This window comes from Haliotis asinina, chromosome 7, assembly GCF_037392515.1.
Source record: "Haliotis asinina isolate JCU_RB_2024 chromosome 7, JCU_Hal_asi_v2, whole genome shotgun sequence".
NCBI classification, from domain to species: domain Eukaryota; kingdom Metazoa; phylum Mollusca; class Gastropoda; order Lepetellida; family Haliotidae; genus Haliotis; species Haliotis asinina.
In genome coordinates this window covers 28060237-28086458 of record NC_090286.1, presented here as the reverse complement: position 1 = coordinate 28086458, position 26222 = coordinate 28060237, and the positions used below count along the sequence as shown (strand labels likewise).

Genomic DNA, 26222 nt, shown 5'->3' with positions numbered 1-26222 from the left:
GTGCCTATAAATACCATCATTCTCAGTTTATGATATGATATGGACAATCAGCAAAACTTTGTTCGAATTACAATTATCACCTTCTCTCGGAAATTTGCATGTGGAAAGTGATGTAATGGGGAGAAATCCTTCAGTTTCTTACCTGTGCAAGATTTGGCGCACGATGTCACGTCATCATCTCCCTGTCTCACACTGATAGGGCCTGTCACACAAAGGGTTAAATATTGTCACACAATGTCTGTCCACTGTAACACATATACCGGCTTGAAGAGATTCTTTTTCAAACAGGTTTTCCTTTAATGTGTACTTTGCCGTCCAATTTTTGTGACAGAAAAGCGCAATGAGTCCTTTCGGAGAATAACCGTACTTAAATGCAATCCATTATAGTTATCATCATATACCAATACTATATATTGGTATTTACTTTACAGCCTGTATGTCGCATCGCACTGGTAAAGTATGTCGATATTTTCAACCCATTTAAACCAGCAAATAAACATGAAAATGAAATGAAAAGAATATTTATAATTTCTCTGAGATAGACATTTTATCAACGTTGTATTTTCTGTGCAATTAAACAACGAACACAATTCCAATAAGCCGTTGTAGGTTTCATTAAAGGAAAACGCTTTCAGGAACCATCTGTCAACCTATATCCAATGGAATGCTATTCATATATACTTTAACCTGGCACTCCCTAGTCTCCTAACTTCAGCGTTAAACCATCAGTCAGAGAACGTAATACCTGCAATGGCCGTGGCCAATATGGCGCTGAGTACCAGTAGGAAGCTGGCCTCCATAGTGTGAAGCTCAGAGATGTACTAGCTAAGCTTGAGTGTCCGGTGGAGGTGCCCGCTCTTTTATACCTGTAATTTCTGGACAGTCAGCGGTCAAAAGTCAGTGTCTATTCTCATCACATACTGCGCATCTTGCTCCTGGTACAATCAGTAGGATACTAGTACTATGAAATATGCTGAATTGTAGGGCATTATCAATCAATCTAACAAGATTAGATAAAAGTCAATGGCCATAGCTGTCAACAGCTTTTCATTTAGAGAGATTATTCTCATGTGTGAAGATATATTTATCAATGACCCTGTGTGATGTAAGAAGTTCGTACATTACAGTCTCCCATTGTTACTGCATTCACTGACAATGTTTCTATCCCATTCGTTCTTTTAAGAGTTTGAGTGTTGTTACATCTACTAACTAATTTACACAATTCTGTGGATTTCACACTTTCTTCTGAAAAATGTTTCTTTGAAATAATAGGATACTTTGATAAGAATTTCTCTTTCTTCAGGTAATAGATATCATGCTCACTGTTGTCTTGTTTAGTCAGTGAAGGTTTCAAGTGTAGAAATGGTTTCTTATCCTCGACGGAAGAGAATGATAGTGAGTTGGCTGGCTGCCTCTCGTAATTACTAGAGTGGTGATCGGTGCTTTCAGTAACATATTTAACTGTTTGAGAGAGTGAACTGGTATAGTTATACACAGCTTTTACCAATATTCCAGCAATATCATGCGTCGGGACACTAGAAATGAGCTTCACACATTACACCCAGTCGTTTTCGGCGCCTTAAACTATTCTTAAATTGAGTGTCTTCAGGCAACCGCAATATACCTGGATTGGAGGTGAGAACAGCGTTTAAACAACACCCACACTTGTTCATTCAAACCATAACAAAACAATATCTGCAGCTAAGTCTTAAAGTGGACAAATCAGGGCAGAATTTACATTTGTGTGTGTGTGTGTGTGTGTGTGTGTGTGTGTGTGTGTGTTTTGAAATTAGAGTGAAAGCAGCCCGTTGTATATACAACACTGAAAATATCACATACTTTAACACTGGTTATTGTACTTTTTACCCAACAGAAATGTCAGGCGTTAAAATCATGCTTAGTTGTCACTGATAACAGCGTTCACTACAACTGTTTATCACACTCATCATCATCGATACCCCTGTCAACACCATCAGCAAGAACACATTGTAGATAGCACGGCCTGGCATGTACTGATGCCCTATTATTATACAAATATGATTCTTAACAGTGACATCGAATGCCAGTTTACTGGCTTGTGAGTGAGTGAGTGAGTGAGTGAGTGAGTGAGTGAGTGAGTGAGTGAGTGAGTGAGTGAGTGAGTGAGTGAGTGAGTGAGTGAGTGAGTGAGTGAGTGAGTGAGTGAGTGAGTGAGTGAGTGAGTGAGTGAGTGAGTGAGTGAGTGAGTGACCACTCATCAAGTTTCCAGCTACATGGTGGTGGCCTGTAAATGATCGTGATTCGCTGACATGTGCCAACCGAGTCAGCGAGTCTGATCCCCTTTAGTCGCCTCTTATAACATGCATGGGTTATTCTAACCCGGATCTCCACGGAAGTACTAGCCTGTCAGTTGATATTCAGGTCCATTATTCAGGACGTGTTTCGCCTTTTGGTTTACACCTGGAGTCGATGCCATGTTACAGCTGATTGGAGGGCAAAGGACTCTAGGCTGCGTATGCTTCTGCTTGCTCTAATAGGTCTGCCATTAACCCACATACACATGCAATCAAATGTTATTTTTGGAAACAAAGATTTATATATATTTTTTTTCATCTAACAGATATATGAACCCTGGCTTTACTTGCCATACATATGATTGGCTTTAAGGCAACAGGACAGATTAATGTGTCCTGTGTGATGCGTGTCTTGTCAGCCAACTGAAAATATTAAGTGCCACTTTGATATCAACCTCAAATCTGTACCATCTAAAGAGTACTGAGAACACAATGCATAAACTGTTGAAGTTCGTGATAGGTAAGATTTATGTGGACTGTGTAATGTGTAATGTGTAATTTAAGAATGAAATGTCAACCTCATGGACGCGACCTGTGCTATCGCCCATGTCCCTTTATGCACCATATGAGTGAGCATAATGGTGATTTTGTTAAGATCAACACAAAGGAATTAGCTACAGGTGTAATTGTAAGGAATTAGCTACAGGTGTAATTGTAAGTGGACATGCAATGAATCCTGCATGATAAAGAACTTTCTGGAAGAGAGATATTGTCCACGTCAGATTGTGACAGGACAACCGAGTTACCTCGTTTTAAACATATCTCACTATCGCACATCTTACTACACGTGTGTGGACACAGTCCTGTCGTCGCTGGAAAACGAAAAGAAAAACCGATTGTTTGCCACATAGCTTCGTATTCTTCACATATGGGCATCTTCACATATGCCCATTTCTGGTGTCCCTTGCCATGATACTGTGGGATCATGCTACAACCGGCGTAAAACTAAACTTACGCTCTCTTTCTCTCACTCAGTCAGTCTCTCACTCACTAAAGCTGACACATTTACACTCTCATGGAGCTGTACTTCTATCGATATTCCTAAATAAATTCTTGATAAATTCGTTAAATCTATCAATTACTCAGAAACAAGGATTAATCACATGCCTACCAAAAACAAAAAAACAAAAACAAAAACAAAACAAAACTTTTTGTAAAATCTTGGAGGCCAATTTCTCTCTTAAACACATCATATAAAATTGTTTCAGCGGTTATAGCCAATAGAATGAAAAAGATACTTCCACTGATAATAAATGAGGATCAAAAGGGTTTTGTACCAGGAAGATATATTGGTGAGGTCACAAGGTTAATTTACGATTTTTATTAGTTCTGATCGATTTTGAAAATTTTGAAAAGGCTTTTGATTCAGCCGACAGAAATTTTATCCTAAACGAATTGAATTTTTTAAACTTCCGACCTAGTTTTCAGAAGTGGATTAGATCTTTTTTTTATGATATGCAATCAAGTGTACGTGTAAATGGATTTGCCAGCACTTTTTTCCCTATAGCTAGGGGCTGTCGTCAAGGAGATCCTGTATCACCATGTATTTTTATCTTGTGTGCAGAAACTTTGGCTATGCTTATTAGAAGCAATAAAAATATAAAAGGTATTGAAAAGGAAGTATTGAATATGTACTTGCACAATTTACCGATGATACTTCCCTACCTACAAAGAGTAGTCTATATGCCTTACTGAATACTTTATCTTTCTTTGCAAGGTTCTCTGGATTAAAAATTAATGCAGACAAGATCTGGATAGGTTCTAAGAAAAGATGTAAATATAAACTCTGCAAAGACTGGCACTTGGATTGGACCCAAAGCAGCTTTAAGCTGTTGGGTTTCATTTTTGATATAGACCTTGATGAAATGGTGAAACGGAATTATGAAAATGAATTCAAAAAGATAGAGAATGATTGAAGTTATGGTTAACAAGAACACTTACCCCCATTGGGAGAAATGCTATTTTGAAGTCACCATCACTAGCAAAATTAAATCATTTATTTTCTTCAATTCCATCAACCCCAGATGAAACAATAAATATATTCCAACAAGCATGTTTCAAATTTGTATGGAAAAATGAACCTGATAAAATTAGAAGGGATGTATTCGCTATATCACCTGAGTACGGAGGAATTACTGTTCCACTTATTAAGAACATTATTTATGCGTGTAAAATATCATGGATAAAGAGACTATACTCAAGTACCTGTAAATGGAAAGCACTAGCTGAAAATTGTATAATTACCTACAAGAGACTTTGGTTAGCAGACCCTGAAAATATGGACAAACACATAAAACCTTACATAAGAAACCCCTTTTGACGAGATGACATCTCTGCATGGGGATTATATTTACAAAAACAATATATGACTCTAAATTCAAGGGATATAGTAAGTCAAAGTATTTGGTTTAATTACATGTTTAAGTGGGCAAAGTGTCACTTTTGATGAAAAACATGGTACAGTGCAGGAATACACTTTATCTATGATCTAATGAACCCCACTGCAGGAGAAGTTTACACTTATGAAGAGCTACAAAATATATATCGAGTCAGAATAAATATCTTAAGATATTACAGTATCAAATCTTCCATAACAGTCTGTTTAAAGAAAAGACACATTTCCCTTCCCATAACAATACCATTTTCTACAATAATAAATTTGAAGGTTAAAGACATCAAAACGTTTTATACCTCATTACTAGATCCAAACTATAATAAATCATATGCACATAAAAAGTGGGAAAGGGTCTTTGAAATACAATATGATAACACAATATTACGAAACATATACATGTACATTATGTCAAATAGATGTACAAAATGGCTATCGATGAGGATACAATACGGTGTTATACCTACAAACATTTTCTTAAATAGAATTAGACTAAATGACACACCTATATGTACATTTTGTTCGAAAGAACCAGAAACTATTATCCATCTGTTTTACGATTGCTGTCATGTTAAAAGGATTTGGGAGAACCTGGCCAGCTGGCATAAGACTGAAACTGACGGCAAAATTGATTTTACACCAGAAAATATTCTACTCGGGTTTAAAGGGAGAAACAATAACTCTTTAAATGCAATATGCCTTGTAGTGAAACAGGTAATATATGCACACAAAACAAAACAACAAGTTATATATTTTAACCATGTAGTAAGGGAGATAGCAAAATACTATGATGCATATTCTACATGTAGCAACAGCGAGTTCTTCACCTTCTGCTCATCTTTTCATAATCTATTCAGGTGCAATAACCCACAAAATATATTATAAGCGCATTTGCAATAATCATTGCAGTTGGAATGGAGTTTGTATCTATTTCATGACTGGGAGTTGTGAAAGTGTGTTAAAGGTATAGCAAGCAAACATCTTTGTATGCAAATATACACTGTGTAACTGCTTATACCTTCCTTGACATATACCTGAATGTACTACACATGTATCATGTAAACTGTGGAAATAAAGATGATTAAAAAAAACATATTAAAAAAAAAGAAAAAAAAGATTCCACTAAATAGTCGACTCAGTAAAACCATATCAGTGGCATCCGAATTCATATCTGGTACCGACAGACGTATCATAATCTGCTCGAAACCTGAGGTGGCGGGTCTTCGCAGTGACTAAGGGACGCAACCCTACTCAACTCTACACACTACTTCTACTAACAAGCTCCTTCTTGGTCAGGGATCTGTCGTTACTTGTACACAAGCGCTGTGCTGACTGAAGTGGTCAAACATTCATACAAGTTGTGTTCTAATCCAGCACACTTTACCATTCTTAAACCAGATAATATGGCACCCAGTGTGATTCAGAGATTCAGTTGCCACAAAGTTTAATGAATATACCAGTAACACGCTTTACACGCTTAATATGTACCTTGGCCCTTGTACCAGGACTAAACGAGGCATGATAACTCCATTAACCTTTGTTTCAGAACAGATCATTTTCAGTCAATTATTTTATCACTATCATCATTTATTTAAAATCGTATTCACTGTCCCTCTTACACAACCCCGAGGTCCATTTCGAAAAGGAGTACATTCACGGAAATACCTCTGACGTATATTGTGTGGAATCGATATGTGTAAACTTTTGTCCTTGGAACATTGATATGTCACAGGACTAGTATCACCTGTAGTACAGAACCAGCACAAGACTGTGGTACTTAAATACTCATTTTGTATCCAAGAGACAGCTGTATGCAATGCGTCACAATCTAGAATTGACGATTTAAACTGAATGAGTGCATGTTACAAAGAGATTATACTTTCCCTGAAAACATGTGTAGATTGGTGTTGTCAAAGTAAAGATAGAGATGCTTCTTGCCTTAAACACCAAGGCACATCTTTGTCAAGGTACTTCTGGTTACAAAGCCCAAGGGTTGCTTATTATTTAGATTTGTCCATGTCTGATAGAGTCTTATGGTGAATACACCAGTAGCTACCCCAAGAAACAAGAGCTGCACGTGAGTCACATGTATGTTGTGAAGTCGTTTATTTAGAATTAAATAACGGATCGTTGTGGCATGAAAAATCGTACTAAAGGGGTTCCAAATGTTTAGACGATGTGCAATAATCCTGTCATAGGGTACATAATGTTGGTTTCCGTGAGCTCTGTGACGTTTACCTTTGACTTTATAGAAATCTGTCAAGAACCGCGTCTAGGTGGGAATGCATAAAGTGAAATCACATTAGTCCACGTTAGTTATAGGACATGAACTGGGTACGATGACGTCCGAAATATTCGTGGTTAACCGAAGACAGATTTACTTGTGTCTAATTCTTCCAATTTCATATAGTTACAAGATATCTTTTACTAACTGTGTGAAATGTGTTTGTTAGGTTGTTGGAATAAGATGGAAATGATTTGAATAAGATGTCAAAGTAACAATGATAATGTGTTCACTTCTATTGTGCCTAGGTATATGCTCAAGGATTCATATTTCACTTCGGTCAAGGGAAGGACTGTATATATTCATTTTTTGTGGGGAGTATACCATACAAGCTGTCTGTGAAAAGGTAGAAAGTTAACGTTCATCTGGCCATCTAACCCCACAAGGTATGAATCAGACCTATATTATGAACAACCCCACTATTTCATGGAGATTCGTGAACACATCTTCATGATGAAGTCCTAATTGTATAACTACTATCCATAGAAAATTTAGACTCACTAGCGTAAATGCAGCCACTTGATTTAGTCAACTATTCTAAACTAGATTTTGCAAAATGCCCCATATAGTTTAAAGGTACGGTTTACCTTTATTGTGAGTCTAAACGTTTGATGGGAGTATACAATCACTTCTTCTTTTAACAGAGTCTTTCGTGAGAGGTGGATATAAAATATATCAACATGGAAAAGGTCAATATTTTATTTTCAAATGATGCAATACATTAAACATAAAGATTACATATTGCCAACTGTACATTATGCACTATAAAATAAATAAATTATTGAAATATTACAATAATCTCAAGATCATTTGGGGACAGGCCAGGTGTTCAGTTGCTCCTGTTTCGGTACCGGCGGCGTTGACGAACTGACTTCTTCCTCATGAACTCCTGCAACATGTGTGATAAATGGATATGACACATCTTTACCGTCTTTACAGTGAAACACTGAGGGTTTCTCTCGTCTTAAGACTTTTCAATCATTACACGCAAGGCATATGCGCCAAAGGGACACAACTCTGCTTTCATCTGCAACAGGTGTCGCTACAGGACAAGGAGTGTTTGGGGTTTGATCGTTCTGTTTGCTGTTTAACGTGGCAATATTCCAACAATTATGTGGTCTTTGAATCCAGTCATCAACACCCATGTACGTAATTAGAATATGGTGACATGACTCATCATAGTTAGATAACCTGATCACACGATCCCACTGAACACTTACGATACTTGTATGGGTTCCTGAAGAAATTGAACAGTGACGTTGACGGATGTTTAGGTATGGTGTGCGCACTGTGATGTATTTCATTTTGAACTGTCCTCCATTTCAGGATGTAGTATGAACATCGAAAATTCTACTTACACTGAGTTCTTCAGTGAACTCCTCATCATCTAGTTTGGTTTGATTTGCAGATCTCCATTTGATGCTGGGCATGTACTGAAACACAGTAAACTAATAATAAATTTATGTTGGACTGATAGTATTACTTTATGTCGAATTCACTAATTTCCTGGAAACAAATTCTCACAAAAATTACTCACCTTATCGTAGTATTGTTTGATGGTCTCTCTGTCTGGTAGGTATTGGTCTACAGTTTTCCTGACTCTGTCAACATAGGCGTCCATCTCGGGAAGGGAGTCCAGAGACTTGAGTGGGATAGGCAGGTACACATCCATCTGGATTTCACCATGTTCGGGATCCCACACAGTGACCTTGGATTTCTCCAGAAAGTTCAGGTACTGAGTGTATTTCTCGATCTCCTCCTCAACCATCTCCTTGATGATCTCATAGATGCTGTGGATATGCTTTTGTAGATTCTCCTCCACCTGCCAGTAGTTGTATGCCCACAGCCCCTGTAGGAACGTTGCGTGTCATTAGCTAATGAAGCATTCAGGATTTATGTTAGACTGACGTAAGTATATGTGCATTCTTTGGAAGGTTATGATCTTATAAATATCAACTAGCAAGTTTTGATAGCTTTAGCAGATGATGACGATTGTGCTTTGTCAGATTACCTCTTGGTAAACGTTGTTGGCCATAGATCTCATGTGCTTGACATTTTCGTGTTCCAGAACATTGGCCAGATTACTGTTGATCATCTCACGGGCATTGTAGATAACAGAGTTGTATTTCTCGGGGATGTTCAAACCGTGTACTCTCTCTTGAAGCATTGTGATGTATCTTTGATAATCTATGTCGGAAATTCTGGCTTTGAGGGCAACAAGTTTGGGGTGGTTGTTGATTCTGTTCATGGAATCTACAAACACAAAACCGAAATACTCCTTTAACATTTTACTACAGAGAAAGCTATCTTTCGCTTTTCACCATCACATCACGTAATCACAAATAGATATACATGGCACTGTAGAGATCCATACATTCTGACGTCATAAACTTGTACCTTTAACTCCATCCTGGATTCTTTGAGCGTGGAACTGGTATTGTTCTTTGAGGGACTTCAGTTGGTCATCGATCTTGCTTATAATTTCAACAGCATATCCCACACCGTGGTCGATGGCAGACTACAAAAAAAATCATGAAACAGGTTGCTTATGTAAAGAATTGCTAGCATTGGAGTGGTGTACATCTTTGGCTGGAAAATATTAGCTCCAAAGTCAATGACTGGGAACCATGATATGAAGTGATAATCGTATATCATGTACATGTAAAGAGGTATAATGCATGACTGTGTATCGATGTCCTGTCCCATTAAATGCCGATCAAGAAGCTTACCTTTAGTTTGGTAAGGGACTGGAAAACCAATTCTTGGTACTCTCTGTTGATTGGGTAGTTCTTCAGTTCCTCCAGGTAAGATGTCATTGCCTCGCTGATCTCAGCAAACCTGGTTTTTGTAGCAGTGACGAAATTCTTGTAGCTCTCGCTGTAAAAAAATGCAGGTTTAAAATAAAGATATCAAAGAACTTTTAATAATTTCTTCAAAACTATCCCTTCATCTTGGAAAAATATGAAGACAAAATAAATACTTACAACGCTGATAGGAAACTGTCTCCCATGTCTGCAATGTAGAGGTCGTTTCGGCTGTACATGCGTCTGATGTCACGTTTGATGTTATCTAGCTGAGCCTCAATGCTTTCCATCTCCCTCTCAATGAGTGTTACGAAAGGGGCAATGTCCTCACTGAAAGCTGCTGCAATTCGATGGTATTTTCCACTGATTTCCGCTCCAACAGAGTCATAGAGGTCATGGAATTCACTCTTTGCCTCCTGTCCAAACCTCCGAACCTTGTCAGTCAAGTAATCTTGGATTTCCCGAACAACTTCGGGTCTCCAGGAAATCCTGGTGTGGAAGATTCTTGATGTATTAAGGCGAACGAAAACAAGGCTGTCCGTGACTCGTCCACTGTTGCCTGTGTTATATAGCTCAGCTTTCACTGCAGTGGAGTTGATGTAGTTGGCATGCAAGTTGATGGTGTTACCTGGGTTATCTGAAAATCACATCACACCAAAAATGATAATACCAAAGCGGGTGTGTAATCTTTAAACAAATGTGACATAAACCATGAGAAATGTTAGGGCAAATATATACTTTTAGTAATAAGGTAGTGAAAAACAATAAGGTTTAACAATAAAGTAGTTACCAAGATCATAGTTCGTCTGGAAGTCAACAAATTTCCTCTCCTTGTCAAAAGTCATCACACATTTGAGGCTGCGGTCATCACCATAATTGTTGCTGATTCTAAGACGATACGGGTTGGTGGTATCAACTTCTCCTGACAGAGTCATCGTTGTCAAAGGGGACATCATCTATGGAAAACCAATGAACACCTACATTTGTGTAGTAGAAGTTTTAGTAGCATCATCACATCAATTTAGTTTGGGTTCATTCATAAGGTAGAGAAACTTGAAAGGTCTTTCAGCAGAAGCCTGCATATCGATGCTCGCTAGAAGAATTATTCAACATTTTCATCAAATATTTACTTGCAGGTCTGAAAATCAAGTTTGGTCCAGGTTTTCATAATAATCACCACCTCCCCACTAGTCTATATATTGACAACTATAGTTTTCCCAATAACTGATGAGATTAGTTTGTATCCAAAATGTACTGCAGCTGACCTGAAGATCAAGTTGTTTTCTGAGTCTGTTGATTTCACCACGAAGAGCAAAGTTCTTTCTCTCACGTCTGGCAGTTAGGTATTTGACATCCATACCACTGGTGTACCTGTCACTGGACATGCCAATATTGGATGTCAGCCTGACATCAACATCAGTGTAGGGGTGTGAAACCGCCACTGACATGCTGTAGTTCTTGTTGGAGTAGCCATATGATATATCCTCAACTTTGGAGCTGAGAGTTAGCGTTTTCCTGGAGTCTGAAGAGTAAGAGAGTTCTGTCTTGCCGTCAAAGAGGGTTCGCCCATCATTCAATGTCAGCTCAGTATCAACCTTGATATCCTGGAATGAAAGACAGTTGCACGTTGAAACATAAATTACTTTGTACAGAAGCACAGACATACAGCAATGTGATACAGGTGATCTCAGCTTAACCAAGAAAGTTTGCTCCAAATTGTCTCTGTTCACCCAGCAAAAATGGGTACCCAGTGGCATAAGTTATGTGACCAATAACCTAGCACCTCACCGGCAGATTGGGCTATCCGGGATAGTGATAGTAAGACTGGAGTTTTAGGACATTGCAAATGCCTAAATACAATTACCAAGATCTGAACAGTACCAAAATGCAGCCTCAATAAAAAAAACCAAAAAACATTTGTACACACCTTTCCGATGGAAGGCAGTCTCAAACTAAGTTCGGCCCTCTTTTGGATGTCAGGGGGAGAAAGAACAGCTGTAATCCCTATTTGTTTTGTCTGATCACGAGCAGCATCCCAGAAAAATGCACCGTCCACTACCCTTTTCCCACGGGCATTGCTGAATGACCCATCCATTTTGAATCCCCGCACAGGGGTTGCCAGGCGTAGTGAAGCATCGTACAGGGTGCTGTATCTGCGACTTTTATCACTCAGGTCCAGATCATAGGAGAACATCTGCCCAGCATCTTCATTCCAAATAAGCTGGCCAACACTTTTGGTCTGTCTTCCACTCTTGGCAATTGTACCAGCGACACCGAGTGTTCTAGCAGGGTGAATCAATTTGATTGTCATGGCCTTGTCGATGGTGTTTGCTGCACTTTGGTCGTTGAGAGATGTTTGGAATCTGACATTGCTTTCTGGTTCATCTCTGTCCCAGTTGACAAATAGCTCAGTTTCGATGTTCCTGTCTCCAAACTCACCAGACACAGTGTACTGCATGGCTCTTGGCTTTCTGAATGTAATGATGCTTTCATGTTTGTTTGCCTTATTGTACTCCATGTCAACATCTAGGACAGTTTCTCCATTGTAGTCAGCTTCAATCGTCTGAGTTGACCTTTCATTTCCTTGGCTGTGTTCGATTTTGAGTGCTGCTTCCCTCAACATTTCAAAAGGTGTAGACAGAGAAGCATCTGCAGAGAGGTGTTTTTCCATGAAGTCACTCGAGTATATGTAGGATCCGTCCAGAACAATCTGCCTTCTTGGTGCCCAGGCCCCTACAATGTGGGACCTTTGTCTGCCACTTTTCAAACTGTTTTCAACAGAGAATTTGATGTTATCCGTCAGAGATATTAGAGCATCCATTTCAGCTGGGGATGTGTAGTGTAGGGAAGCTTCTCCAGACACTGTACTAATGAGTGGAGATCTCATGTCCAGTGTAGACCGGAAATTGGTCCATTCTCCAGTATGGGTGATTGATATTTCATTGTTTCTAAGGGATTCCAGGGGCGTTTTGAGTGTGGCTGTGGCTGTCATTGGTGATGTTGACAGGTCAACTGTAGAATCCAGAACAACTGTATTCTTTCTTCCTGCACTTATCTTGCTGGCCAAGACATACCGTTTCATGGATGCTTCGAAAGACCCAGATGCAGACATTTCCCTGAGGTCAGTAAAGGGGGTCCTAGCTTTCAGCATTATTTCATATTTGGGTGATATACTTGCACTCATTTCGGCACTTATCTTCCTTTGTGTCCCATACTCAACATCAGCATTGCATCTGATAGAATTGCTGTCTCCTCTGTGTCTGTATTCGACCTTTGTAAACTCTAAACCCTTAAATGGAGTATTGACTTCAATAGTCGACAGGATTCGTCTCAGCCTATTGTTCGTGTGGCTGATTTTTCCAGATAGCTCCCTCCCGTCCATGTACCGAATAGTTCCTTGTGATGAAAACTTGTTCAGGTCTCCTGAGTGATCAAACGTGAGTGCAAGATCTCTGAAGGACTCAAAAGGAGTATCAACACTGATCTCACCGTGAATGCTCTCAACAGATCTAAGAGCTGCTTTCATGTTAATGTTTTGGTCACCATAGGTTGCTGTGAGGAAGGCTGTGAGATCCTCAAGTCGGCCATCCTTCCCAAGTTTGAGGGCATAGTTGTTTCCAAATCCAGTTATACTGTAAGCAACATTACTGTCCATCTTGATAGCAAGATTGTCCATGTTGAATGCCATATTTCCTGTCAGTGTTGCATCTTGACCCATGCTGGCAGACACCTGACTTTTAAAGTTGGAAAGGATGCCATTATGATCGATGTTCAATGTTATTTCCTGTGTGTAGGGGTTTCTCAAAATAAAGGCAGTAACAAGACGTCTTCCTGTGAAACGGTTGTTCAGAGATACCTCAGAAACAGAATCGCGTAGAGAAATCTGTGCACCTGTCCTGAGATTCCGAAGACTGCCTTCTCTGTTAGCTTTGATTTTAAGACTCTCATAGCCTTCCACGTTGGTGTGGATGACAAGGTCCACTTTGCTTGACTCTCCATGTATGAAACTGGAATCAGCAGTCAAGGTCTTTCCAGCCATCTCAAATTCTGCATGGCTTTTGCAGTCATCGAGCGGACCTTCATGGGTGAAAATCAGTTTGGATTCTTCAAAGGACTGGAAGGGTGTTCTGACGTCAGCTGACATCTCTATCTTAGGGGAATTCATTGCAGAAACGTCTGCAGTAATTTTCTGGCCTTGTCCATATTGAAGTCCTGCGTTAGCTGTTATTCTTGTATCACTCAGTGTGTGATGGTAAGTAGCTGACTGGGAACCACTAAATGGTGTTCTGATCTCTGCCTTAGTATCAATCAATCTAAGGCCATCATGAGAGAATGCAACATTACCCTCAGCAGATTGTCCATCCATGTACCTGATGACGCCCTCACTGTTGAATCTGTTGGTATTCCCTGAGTGTTTCACCATCACACCAATGTCTCTAAATGGCTCAAAGGGTGTTTGGATTGTAAGACTTCCATCTATGTCTGTGATCATCTTCAAAACTCCTTTGATTTCAATACGCTCGCCATTGTATTCTCCAGTCAGTTGGCTGTTCATGTTGTTTACTGGTCCTTCTTTATGGAACATTAACCTCATGTTCCTGCTACCCTGGTCGGATTTGGATGCAAGGTTTGTATTAAAATCAATGGTTGATTGCCGGAGGGTAAATCCTGTTTGAGACGACAGGGTATATCTATTAGCAACAGACACTCCTACTTTAGTTGTAAAGCTTGTAGGTCGGCCGTTGTGATCAACTGACAGACGAATGTCTTCGATGAAAGGTGAGCTGATCACAAGGACAGAATCAAGTGATGAGGATGTCATCCTGTTGGTGAAAGTGGCTCTAATTTCCTCCTGTCCATCAGCATATATCAGAGATAAACCTGATTCCAGGTTCCTTAGTCCTCCTCTTCTGTAGAAAGAAGCTTTCGTCATCTCAAAGTTGGTAAACGGTGTCTTCAGTGTGAAGGAACCCTTTGTTTTACCTCCATGTTCAAATTTAATGTCCATTTCACTTTTGCCATACTTGTTGAATTGCAGCTCTGCGTGACTCTTGAAGTCAGTTGGTTCGCCTTCATGCCGAATAGAAGCTAACAGTGAAGATAAACTATCAAAGGGACTGTGAATCATGACAGATCCATCAATTCCGTTGTTCCATTTCAAATTGAAACGTCCTGCTATTGTTTTATAGGGTGCATATGCTACTTCAAAATCAGAGATGACACCTCGACGGCGGAGGACATGGTTTAAAGTTACAGAGACGTGGTCAATGTTTGCAAGTGGTGCGCTGAGCCTTACATCTAGATGAATATTTTCCAGGGAATTCAGCTTATAAGTGACATCAAGGAACATTTTGTGCTGTGGATGGTACTCCACCTCGAAGCGAGAGTGCCTCTTGCCATTGTCCTGTTTCTGGCTGGAGAGAACCATTTGCATATATCGAAGTGTTTTGAAGGGAGTATCAATTCTGACTTTTCCTGAAACATCTGAATTGACATAGTTCCAGTTCATTACTGCAGCATATTTTCCAGTGATTGGCTGAATTTCAAAATCTGCTCGACTGTCAAAGGTCATGAGTCCACCTCTGTACTCGATTCCTGTATCCAGCACTCTCAGGTCATCAAAAGGTGTCTTTAGAGTTACTCTTGCCTTCTTTATCATTCCAGTGGTGATATGGGATTCCAGTTCAATAGCTTTTCTGGGAGCATAATCTAAAAGAGCATGTGACAGCCATTCACTATTTTCATATTTGTTAGATGCCTTCAACAGAATGTTTCTGAAGTTTCTGAATGGAGTGGTAATTCGAAGCTCACCATCCAGATTCTCAATTGATGCAAGATCAAGAGACCCATCTGCTGAAATCATTTCACGTGGTGCCCATTCAAACTCCAGATGGCTGGAGATTGGGTAAGAGTTGTATCTTGAACTGAATTTTCCTTTCAGGTCTGGTGTGCTTGGTGTAGTAATGATAAAGTCAAACTCGGCCAGTTCCACTGATCTCCTGTAGTTGATCTCACTTGAGGCGAGAATGGATTTTTCTTTCTTGAAATGAGCAATGCTGCGGATATATCCTCTGCCAAATGCATTGTTCAAAGAGATGTCAATATCCCTCACAGGTTCCCAGGGTGTTTGAAGGAGAAGACCTCCGGTTGTAGTGTATCTTGCAGAAGAGTCATGATTGCCATACAGGTTGAAATGAAGTCTTCTTCCTCTTCCCCATTCGGAGTTTAAAGTGGTCTTCAGATCCCTTCCTGTGTTTTTGTGAGTCCATGTGTTGGTTATCCTGCGCTTTGGTGACAGAAGAATCAATGTGCCCTCATTCTGGTACTGCCAACCAGCCAGAGCATGTGTCATAACAAGGTTATACTGATAGCGATCACCATTTACATCAGCTGTTAGATCCGTCACAAATTCCCTGTTATCATCTTTGTGTTCCATCTGCACAGAGATGGATTTCATGTTGGGAATGTTGGACGTCAGAGTAAACCTGCCTTCAACATCACGATCATGCAAGTTGCCTTTGTTTCGAGCAGAGAGGGTGACTTCAGCATTTCTTCCTTCAATGGTCCCCTCGAGTTTGGTATTCAGCTGTTGGTCTGACATGGAATGGTCCAGCTTGGCATTCATTCGTCTGTATCCTTTGAAAGGTGAAGTAGCTGTTATACTCAGATCAAGGCTCCTGGGGGAGTAGGGCTTCTTCAAAACAATGGCACTATTGATTGCATCTGATCCCCATTCCAGTTTAGCTGTTGAGGCGTACCGTTCTGGAAGATTATCAACACTCATTTCAGCTGACATCGATTCATATTTCTTGAAAGGTGTTTGAAATCTGACAGATCCTTTAATGTTCCGACTGCCACCTGACACTTTATTGCTGTACATTGTATCAAGAGAGATCTGTTTCTTCGATGACCAGGAGAAGTCAGCATGGGAAATCGTCTGATCTCCACCTTGGTGTTTAACATTCAGTTTTAGGACTCGTGATGGATACTTCAGTGATAGAGATGAATCAATGTCGTTGACTGATTTGTAGTCAAGGCTTCCTTGTAGATTCACTTTCTGCTGATTGTCCTTGTCAGCGTCCCATTTAGCATCAACAGATCCAGCATAAACACTTCCCCTTTTACCACCCTCTACTTCAACAATGATGTGGCGGGCTGGGTAGGTAAGATCAAATGACCATTTTCCTTTGGGATCCTTGGTATATTTGTAGGCTGTAGAAACACCATAAGTCTTCTTGGCATGGTCCACTTTCCCTGAAACCTTAAAATCTTTCATGTCCAGATCTATTTCACCCATAACCCGTGTTGGTTTCATGGAATGGAGACTGATCTGTGAATCCACACTGTGGACAGTTCCCTTTTGTTTGCTGTAAGTTGTGACAACAGTCGACTTGGCTTTGTCCAGTCTGAGAGTGATTTGATGCCTATAGTTCTTTTTCTTCTGAGTGAGATCAGTCTTCAGGTTGATATCTTTGAATGGGGAGTCCAAATTGAAGACCCCAGACATTTTCAAGTCTTTCTTGCTGCTGTCCTTTAAGTTCAAAGATGCAGTAATTGCCTTTCCTTTAGCATAGTCGAGCTGCATGTTTGACACAAGCATGTTCTTATCGTGCTTGTGTTTTCCGTTCAGTCGGATGTCAACATCCTGGAACAAATTTGTAAAAAATGTATAGAATATTTCTTTTGAAATGTAGATATTTATTACCTGGGATGTATATGTTAATGTTATGCCCTTGAAATATAACTCCATATTTCTCAAGAAAGTTGCATTTACAAATTTATCAATAAAGAAAACCAAAACACATTACCCAATGTGTACATGGAAACACATATCACTTTTCCTTTATCTTTACTGGTGTCCACTAGGTAAAAGTGTACATTCATAAACAATATCAAACAGCTTTAGAATCTAAATATTTTCAGCAGTATCTATCTTCGACATACCTTTAGCGGGAATGTAGCTGTCACGTCATATCTGACATTTGCTGATTTGGGCCCCATATCATGGGAGATATCGACAGTTGTGGTGAGGGAGTTACTTGGATCCTTCTGCTTCTTTCCATACTTCAGCTGCATGTGACCTCCAGTCTGCTTTTTGTTGTGGGTGAAGTCGAGATCGGTTTCGAAGTTCCAGTCACGGTTTCTCTTAGATACGAAGTTTCTGAAGACACAAGATGTATACATCAGGTTTTGTCACAGACCAGAATTTCATGTGACTTGACCAGTTCCACAATCAGAAGAAATTAGAGCGAACTGTGTGATTCTGACTACACCAGAAGCTCTGAAAGAATCATTATCAAAGAATAGTGATATGAGGAGTTCAGGAAGTTGTGAACATATCCTGACCCACTGGATGTACCATCATAAATCATGCTAAGGCAAATTAGGGGTTCACATCAACTAAAATAGGTTGAACTCGAAGTAAGAAATTGTATCGGAAATCATGTTGTCACTGATCCGTCTCTACATGTCTACAATATAGCATTTATAAAGCATTAAATGTTGAAACTCTGATGTTAACAACTTATCCCTTAACTTCCAATAGAAGTCGAAGTATTTGCATTTGTACTTACGCATTCAGGATGTAATTCAATGTTGATTTTGTACTTCTGTTGGTAAATTTGGAACTGAGGTCAAATCTATTTGGCTTGATGAACTTCACGGCAGGAACACTGTAGATGACGGTAACTGTTGAGGACACACTATTCTTCTTCTTCAGTTCGACACCACCACTAAGTTTCATATTGGCAAACTTGGAATTGACATTGATGGAACCTATGTATTTGTTATTTCTGCCACTGTTGACTCCAAGTTTCCCTATAAAATATAGGAGGGGCATCATAAATTAAAGACCCGATTTTGGATATTTTCATTTTACTTCATAATGATTTTCAAGACTGTAAAGGATGAATAGGGAAAACTTACATTTGGCTGTGAGTGGCTTCGGAAGTACCTTGTAGACCGAGAGAGACATGTCACCTTCAAAGGATTTCTGAGACTTGTATAGGGAATTTCCTTTGAGATTGATCAGTTCATACTCTGGCATTGAGACAACAAGTCTTGGGATGACTTTGATGATAGGGTGATTCTTCCCAGAGTCTCTGTTGATGAGGCTGGTGTCAATGCTGTAAACCTTTCCGTTGCCCAAATTCAGCACAGCAGTCATGCCTTTTTCATACTTTGTGTTCTGCAGATTGGCTACAGGGAAGAAATCATGAGCCACAAGTTACTTATAAGATATTTGCCATTTTGCAGGTTATCTGAAAAACGAAGTGCATTGAAATAGAAAATGATAAAAGTTGAAATGCACTTACATTTGAACATGACTGGGTCGGCAGTGATTCCATCCAGAGACAAGTCCACATTTGCTTTCCTCGAGCCCTGAGTGTTTACAGAGCCAGATAGAAGAATAACTTTGGCTCCTGGCTGTCTGATCTCGAAGCGTGGTTTGAATGTCATAGCATCTCTTCCTTTGATAATCTTCACTTGTCCCACTAGGCCATACTCATCTTTCTCATCCAACAAAAGGTTACCTCCAACTCCAAGCAGCTTTTGGTCAGTGTCCAAATTGCCTGAAAGTAGATATACAGGGGTCTACTTAAATAATGTACACAAAGGTTGCCATATGGACGTTGGGAACATATCAGTGAATGTATTGCGTTTTGATACTCAGTATATGTATAATGGCAGAATGGCTGAATGTCCTTATAGTGATAGAAGAGCATCAATATGATTTGAACATTGCTATGCAAATGTACTTTTCCTTTGCATAAATTGCCGAAGAATTTCTTTACCTTTCGCCGTTGCCTTTTTCCAGGGAGAAACTATTTCCAATTCAAACTCCTTGTTCTTGTAGTTGATAGTAACATCCATTGAAAGGGCTCTGTTAATACTAGATCCAGGAGTATTAAAAGCAAGCTGAGCTGTGCTGGAGACCTTATTCTGAAGATAAATGTTTAAACTTACGAAATGAACAAAATCTATTGCAACAACTCGCTCTGTAACCATACGGTAGAAATACTAACCTTTAGTAGAATATTTTTACATACTGATTGGTCTGGCAAATATCCCATCTGTTTGTTTAGGAGTATGATACTGAAAGGAAAATTGCACATACCTCTGTGCGCTTAGCCAAAACTTTGTAGCCACTGTGTGTGTCTCTCTTTAGAAGAGTCATGCTGTAGGAAAATGGCCCAGTGAATGGAAAGTAGGGAGCTCCATTTGTTAAGGATGCATTGGCCCACTGGAATTCATTGCACAGCTCAACACCAGTAATTTGTGCAAGTCTTTCACCGGTGCAGAGCTTCAGGTCCTGACGATTATCAGTGATGAGTTTCTCCTCTCGTTCCAGGTCTCCATGAAGAGTGAAGAAGGTGGTTCTAAAATGAAGACGAAAAGTTGATTTCCAAGCTACATATTTTGGCTGCATCCTCCCTACAGCATGAGGACGAACAATTGCTGGTATGTGTCACCAAGAGGTACACGTTTATGACTTGCATCACTTTTAGCTTTCCTCCATCATGGAGCTGACATGCTATAACTGGAATATCCAAAACTAGATGTATGTGAAGGCTACATACTTGACATCAAAGATTTCCATCTTCTGTTCTGGCAGTTCGAGTTCAGCACTGAGTATCTTGCCGCGAGTCAGTTCTACACGACCCCTCAGGGCTGTGCTGGAGTGCCAGGTGTTGAGGACACGAAGGCCAGACTTTGTCACAAAGGCATCCATTGTCATTGTGCCAGCAATCTGTATCGCTCCACTGAAAAATAGTAAAGAAACATGCATTTTCCAAAATCATTACCTGAGGGTCAGGTATTTCCTACTATACACTTGTATTTAGGGTTTTGATATAATACCTTGGCTGGATAGTTCCATCAATGAGAAGACTGCGTGGCTTGGTGGCAACTTTGCGGAGATCTACTTGTCCAGAGGCCTTTAAATCGATGGTTGATGTGCCATTGACGGTGAGGTTGAGGGGAAGACCAGAGCTGGTAGGGATTATCATGCTACTGTCCAGGATCATCATACTCTGAGTGAAAGAGTAGTCATGCTTCTTAGACATCTTGATCAGAAATTCAAGGAAGTTGAACTTGGAAGCAGTCGTCAAGGACTCCATCCCCTTGAAGTGTTTGTACAACATCTCGTTTCCAAAAATCCTCATGTACATGGCACCCCGAAGTTTGTCAAGGTTGGCTCGACTCTGAAAAATGTCCCCATTGTTAATTCATGAGCGACTTAATAGAAAATGAGCAGTGTCAGTGTACTCGTACTTAAATACTAAGAACGAGTACTAAGAAGTTCAGAATTACCTGTTGTATGTTTTTCTTGGCGTTACCAAAGTAGCCATAAGGTCCAAGATAGGTTTCCAGGAGGTATTCGAGGCCTTCAATACGACCACCAATTTCCAGCAAATTGATGGAGTTTCCAAAGAGATCCACTGTCAGATTCACCATCGCCGACCTAGGTATGAAGGACTTCTCAGAAAAGATTAAGTTGCTGTCGACCATGGCACCAGTGTTAAATTTCTCCAGGAAAAGGGAGCCTTCATAGTTGCGAGAATGACTGAAGGTGTCCATATCAAATTCTCTCTTGAGGACCTTGTCTTCCAGAATGCGCCTGATTGTCTGCTTCAGAGGACTGGAGGTTTCCATCAAATTGGTAAGGTGAGACCAGACAAAGGATCCAACCTGACTGGCTTCCTCTGAAGCAAGAGTGTCTTGGATTCTACTAAGGACATCTTCTGAGGGACACTGCATGAGAGCCAGATAAGCAGCAATTCTCAGCTCAGGGTCTTGCTCTCCATTTCTAAAGATGGTCATCACCTCATTTCTCTGAAACAGAAAGCATGCATTTGATATTAATCAATAAAATGGGCTTATTCGACAGTTGTTATGCAGTAAGAAAAGTGAAGATCAACATATTGTGACATGAAATCAACTCACATCAGCAGAGCATGGAAGGCGACGGAAGGCTTCAACAGCTGCAACGCGAACTTCCATTGGATTTCCTTCCCTGGTGAAACAATTTCTGATGCTGTCAACGATTCCTTCTGAGTGACCTGCATTTCCAATGGCGCGTAGAGTCATCAGAATTCTATCCAGTTTATTGTCTCGTACATAGCAGCCATAACCAATGTTCTTCTTGAAAACTGATAGGATGTCAGCAACAGCCACTTCATCCGAACAGCTAGGGTTAAAACTACAGTAGTTGTTGATCATTGTCGACACAGGTAGCATGGCATTCATACTCAATTCAGGGGACTCCACAAGGTCCTACAAAAGAAAGCAGCAAGCATCAGATCATTCTTACTTCGCTTATTTACTAGAGATGAGTTTCCACATTTTAAAGGTACACTTCTGTCTTACCTTGACATGTTCAAGCATTTCTAATGTTGGATGGTGAATGAGTGCAAGTGAGGTGATCCACATTTCAGCCTGGGTTCCGGTCACGACTTTTCTGGTCAGGAGTTCTGTCAGAAATTGAACAGCAGCGCTTGTGCTTGCCATTGGTATGGCATCAGTGAAGAACTTCCTACAACAGACAATGCATGTTGTTATTTTTTTTAAAATCACCACCGGACTATGATGCTACTTTTAAAGTGGATCCATAGTTTAGTTTCACTGACACAATAAAAAGATGAAGTCCCTTACATGGTGCGCTCATTGTTGTCACTGCAAAGTGATCCTCTCTTGACCTGACTGTAGACACTTCTAAGGGTACTGACATCCATGTTTCTGAGAATGTAGACAAGTTCAGAAAAGAGACGTGGTGTGTCTGGTCTTATGTCTTGGGTTGTATCCCTGCAAATTTGCTGCAGTTTGTTTTCTGCTTCTCTCCTTGGTTCGGCACGTTGACCATTTCCATAAACGTGTTCATAGATCAGTCCTGTACGGCTGCCGATCAGATCAGGCCTTGTTGTGACACCATATCTCTCAGACTTGAAGTTGAGTCTCTGGAGGACTTTGGTTGTGGCACCATTGGTGTCCTGAGAAAAGGGCCTGAAGGTATGTGTCTCCGTAATAAGTGCACTCTTAAGGCGACCATTCTTGTCAAGTTCTTGTTCGTTTTCGTGTGTGCTCTTCATCAGGGGCATGGACTGGATATCCTGAGGAAGATTGAATAAGCTTACACTTAACAAGAGGACATGTGAATACCAATGTACATCATGAAGACTTATGGAAGTAACTACATAATCTGACTATAGCATCAATAAACATACTCACCGATGGCACTCTGTATGACATGGCATGGACAGAACTCTGGTAACCATGGCGATCAGTACATCCAAGAATATCCTTGACTTTCTTGATTGACGTGGTATACCACCCAGTATTGGTTACCTTGTAATCTGTATAGCAGTTGCCAGCAATGTCACTCTAGAAAATCAAATTTAGGACACGTTACATATATCCATACATACAATAACATTATAGGAGAGATGTAATCAGTCATGGCTCTTTCTCTATTTAGTCAGGAAACTGCTGCTTACTTCTTTGACTCTCTGGTCTCTGTCGATACGATCCATGCTGTTTTGCACTGCAGTTAGAAGACCTCTCTTGATGTTGAGAGCCCATGTCGTTTCACCAAAGGTTGGACAAAGTTCCTCCACCACGCCATCTTGGAATGAGAATCGAAGAGGGAATCGTTCCAAATTCCTTTTGAATTCCCCAGTTTCGTCAGCATATTTCATGGGGTTGGGGGCAGAGGGATCAGATCGGTACACTTTGACGTCACGGAGCTGAGTAGAAGAAATACCAAATACATTCATAACTGGCTGAACCTCATCTTATATCATGTCTTTCTTATTACAATAGAAATGTGTTGGTTATATGCATTTTCTGATTTACCTACCCGAAGAGCCATTTCACACTTGGACAGCACTTCCAAGTCAGCCGTTGCCCGGATACCAAGTGAGGCTCGTTCACTGCTGGCTCCCTCCATGGACGTCTGTGTTTGAACGTTGTACTCAAACTCATACGTCTTCCCAGGGACGTAATTGAATTTGGATGTGCCTATAAATACCATCATTCTCAGTTTATCATATGATATGGATAATCAGCAAAACTTTGTTCGAATTACAATTTTCATATTCTCTCGGAAATTTGCATGTGGAAAGTGATGTAATGGGGAGAAATCCTTCAGTTTCTTTACCTGTGCATGATTTGGCGCACGATGTCACGTCATCATCTCCTTGTCTCACACTGATAGGGCCTGTCACACAAAGGGTTAAATATTGTCACACAATGTCTGTCCACTGTAACACATATACCGACTTGAAAACATTCTTTTTCAAAAAGGTTTTCCTTTAATGTGTACGTTCCCGTCCTTTTTTTGTGAAAGAAATGCGCAATGAGTCCTTTCGGAGAATAGCCGTACATGCAATCCATTGTATTTATTATCATATACTCTGTATTGGTATTTGCTTTACAGTCTCTACATCGCATCGCATTGGCAAAGTATGTCGATACATTCAACCCATTTATACCAGTAAATAAACACCAACATTTTCGCGGCATAAAATGAAAAGAATATCTATAATTTCTCTGAGATAGACATTTTATCAACGTTGTATTTTCTGTGCAATTAAACAACGAACACAATTCCAATAAGCCGTTGTAGGTTTCATTAAAGGAAAACGCTTTCAGGAACCATCTGTCAACCTACATCCAATGGAATGCTATTCATATATACTTTAACCTGGCACTCCCTAGTCTCCTAACTTCAGCGTTAAACCATCAGTCAGAGAACGTAATAAAGTTAGCCTACCTGCAATGGCCGTGGCCAATATGGCGCTGAGTACCAGTAGGAAGCTGGCCTCCATAGTGTGAAGCTCAGAGATGTACTAGCTAAGCTTGAGTGTCCGGTGGAGGTGCCCGCTCTTTTATACCTGTAATTTCTGGACAGTCAGCGGTCAAAAGTCAGCGTCTATTCTCATCACATACTGCGCATTTACGTTATTGGATGGTTTTGTTTGGATCTCACTGCGCATGCCCTGTGGATGCTTACTGCATTGTTATTGACGAAATAGATAATGTTATCAGTTCTGATAAACTAAAAGTGTGATTCAGGGATGCTGATGCCAATAGTGTTGTGTAGGAATAGACACATCGGTAGGTCATATGTTTCTACCCATGGTTCCAATATATGTGTGAATGAACTCCAAGTACTTCCACCCGAGGTGATATTCAAGCCTTACAATGCAGGTTTCCTGTTTGGAAGTGTGTCTTCCGTGTTCATAATTACTGAGACAATTTAAATTGAACGGGGTAACATCACTATCTGAAAGCAGTTATAGCTGTGCTCAATTTGAGGGAAGTGGTCTGGTTTGATTTTGACATAACGTACTCAGTTTGGGGGGGGGGGGGGGGGGATGTGCATCTACAACGTTCAGTGATGTGTATTTCTCCTAAGAAATTTAAGATCATACGCCCTCGCAAAACAGAAGTGTTGCGTCCTAAAACACTAATCCAGTCCCCCTTGAGCGGTATGTCCCAGCCCGAACATTTAAAATACTTATAGATATGTTACGGTATCAGAGGATAATTCGGAACTGCATGGTGGTCTTGTGGGTGGATTCATGCAGCGGTTGTTGTAGTTTGTGGACAAAGGATATTTCTAGACAAAGAAACCTTTATTTAATGCATTTTTAAAAATCATGTATTCAGCTGAATACGTTTGGCTGTGACTTGTACACAGGATCAATATGTTATGTCATAGCGAGAGATGAAACTGTGTGAACGGTGGGTCCATTTGCTGATTGCTGATGCTGCTAGATCGGTGAGCAATAATGAAAATAGTTTCGTTTTTGTGTGTAAAAATTAGTACCCTTTCAGAACATCTGTTATAAGCACCCTTTTAAGAGTTTGCAATGAAATAAAAAGCACAAGGTTATTTCGAAAGGAGTATTTCCTCATGCGTCTGGGTCTACGCCTCTTTGAGCGGCATTTCAGATATTGTTACGACTTGTCAGCGAGTTTAGTGAATGGGTGAGTTTATGAGTGAGTGAGTTTATGAGTTTATGAGTGAGTGAGTGAGTGTGTTACGTTTTAAGCCGCTTTTAGCAATATTCCAGCAACATCGCTGCTGGGAACACCAGAAATAGGCTTCACACACTGTATCCATGTGGAGAATCGAATCCGGGTCTTCGGCGTGACGAGTGAACGCTTTAACCACTAGGCTACCCCACCGCCCCCGAGTAAGAAAATCTGAGCAATTTTTACTTTGATGAAATCCAAGTTAGTGAGTGAGTTAAGTTTTACGCCGCGCAAGGATATGTTGCCGAACAACCAAGAAACATAATGTGGCCAAACTGTGATTGTATCATAAGGTACAAAAGTTTAGGCGTTTCTGAACTTTGGTCTTGGATGAAGAAAAAGAGATAGTTTATTGGTTATTTAATTCATGC

General features: G+C 40.2%; 1 protein-coding gene across 1 annotated transcript; it reads right to left on the bottom strand.

The window, feature by feature from the left end:
• Positions 1–7694: 7694 nt before the first annotated feature.
• On the bottom strand, positions 7695–24736 carry LOC137292142 (uncharacterized). Its single transcript, XM_067823682.1, has 27 exons — positions 24584–24736; positions 23969–24028; positions 23669–23829; positions 23307–23555; positions 23041–23193; positions 22468–22922; positions 22183–22348; positions 21760–22089; positions 21127–21648; positions 20674–21017; positions 20394–20576; positions 19931–20192; positions 19608–19755; positions 19128–19385; positions 18739–19011; positions 18387–18630; positions 17758–17974; positions 11741–17458; positions 11079–11417; positions 10604–10769; positions 9994–10450; positions 9739–9886; positions 9407–9527; positions 9021–9262; positions 8547–8858; positions 8368–8442; positions 7695–7898 (listed from the first exon to the last, which is right to left on the bottom strand). Exons 1-27 carry the CDS (start codon positions 24636–24638, stop codon positions 7839–7841), a joined length of 11718 nt encoding a protein of 3905 aa, XP_067679783.1. The 5' UTR covers positions 24639–24736; the 3' UTR covers positions 7695–7838.
• Positions 24737–26222: the final 1486 nt, after the last annotated feature.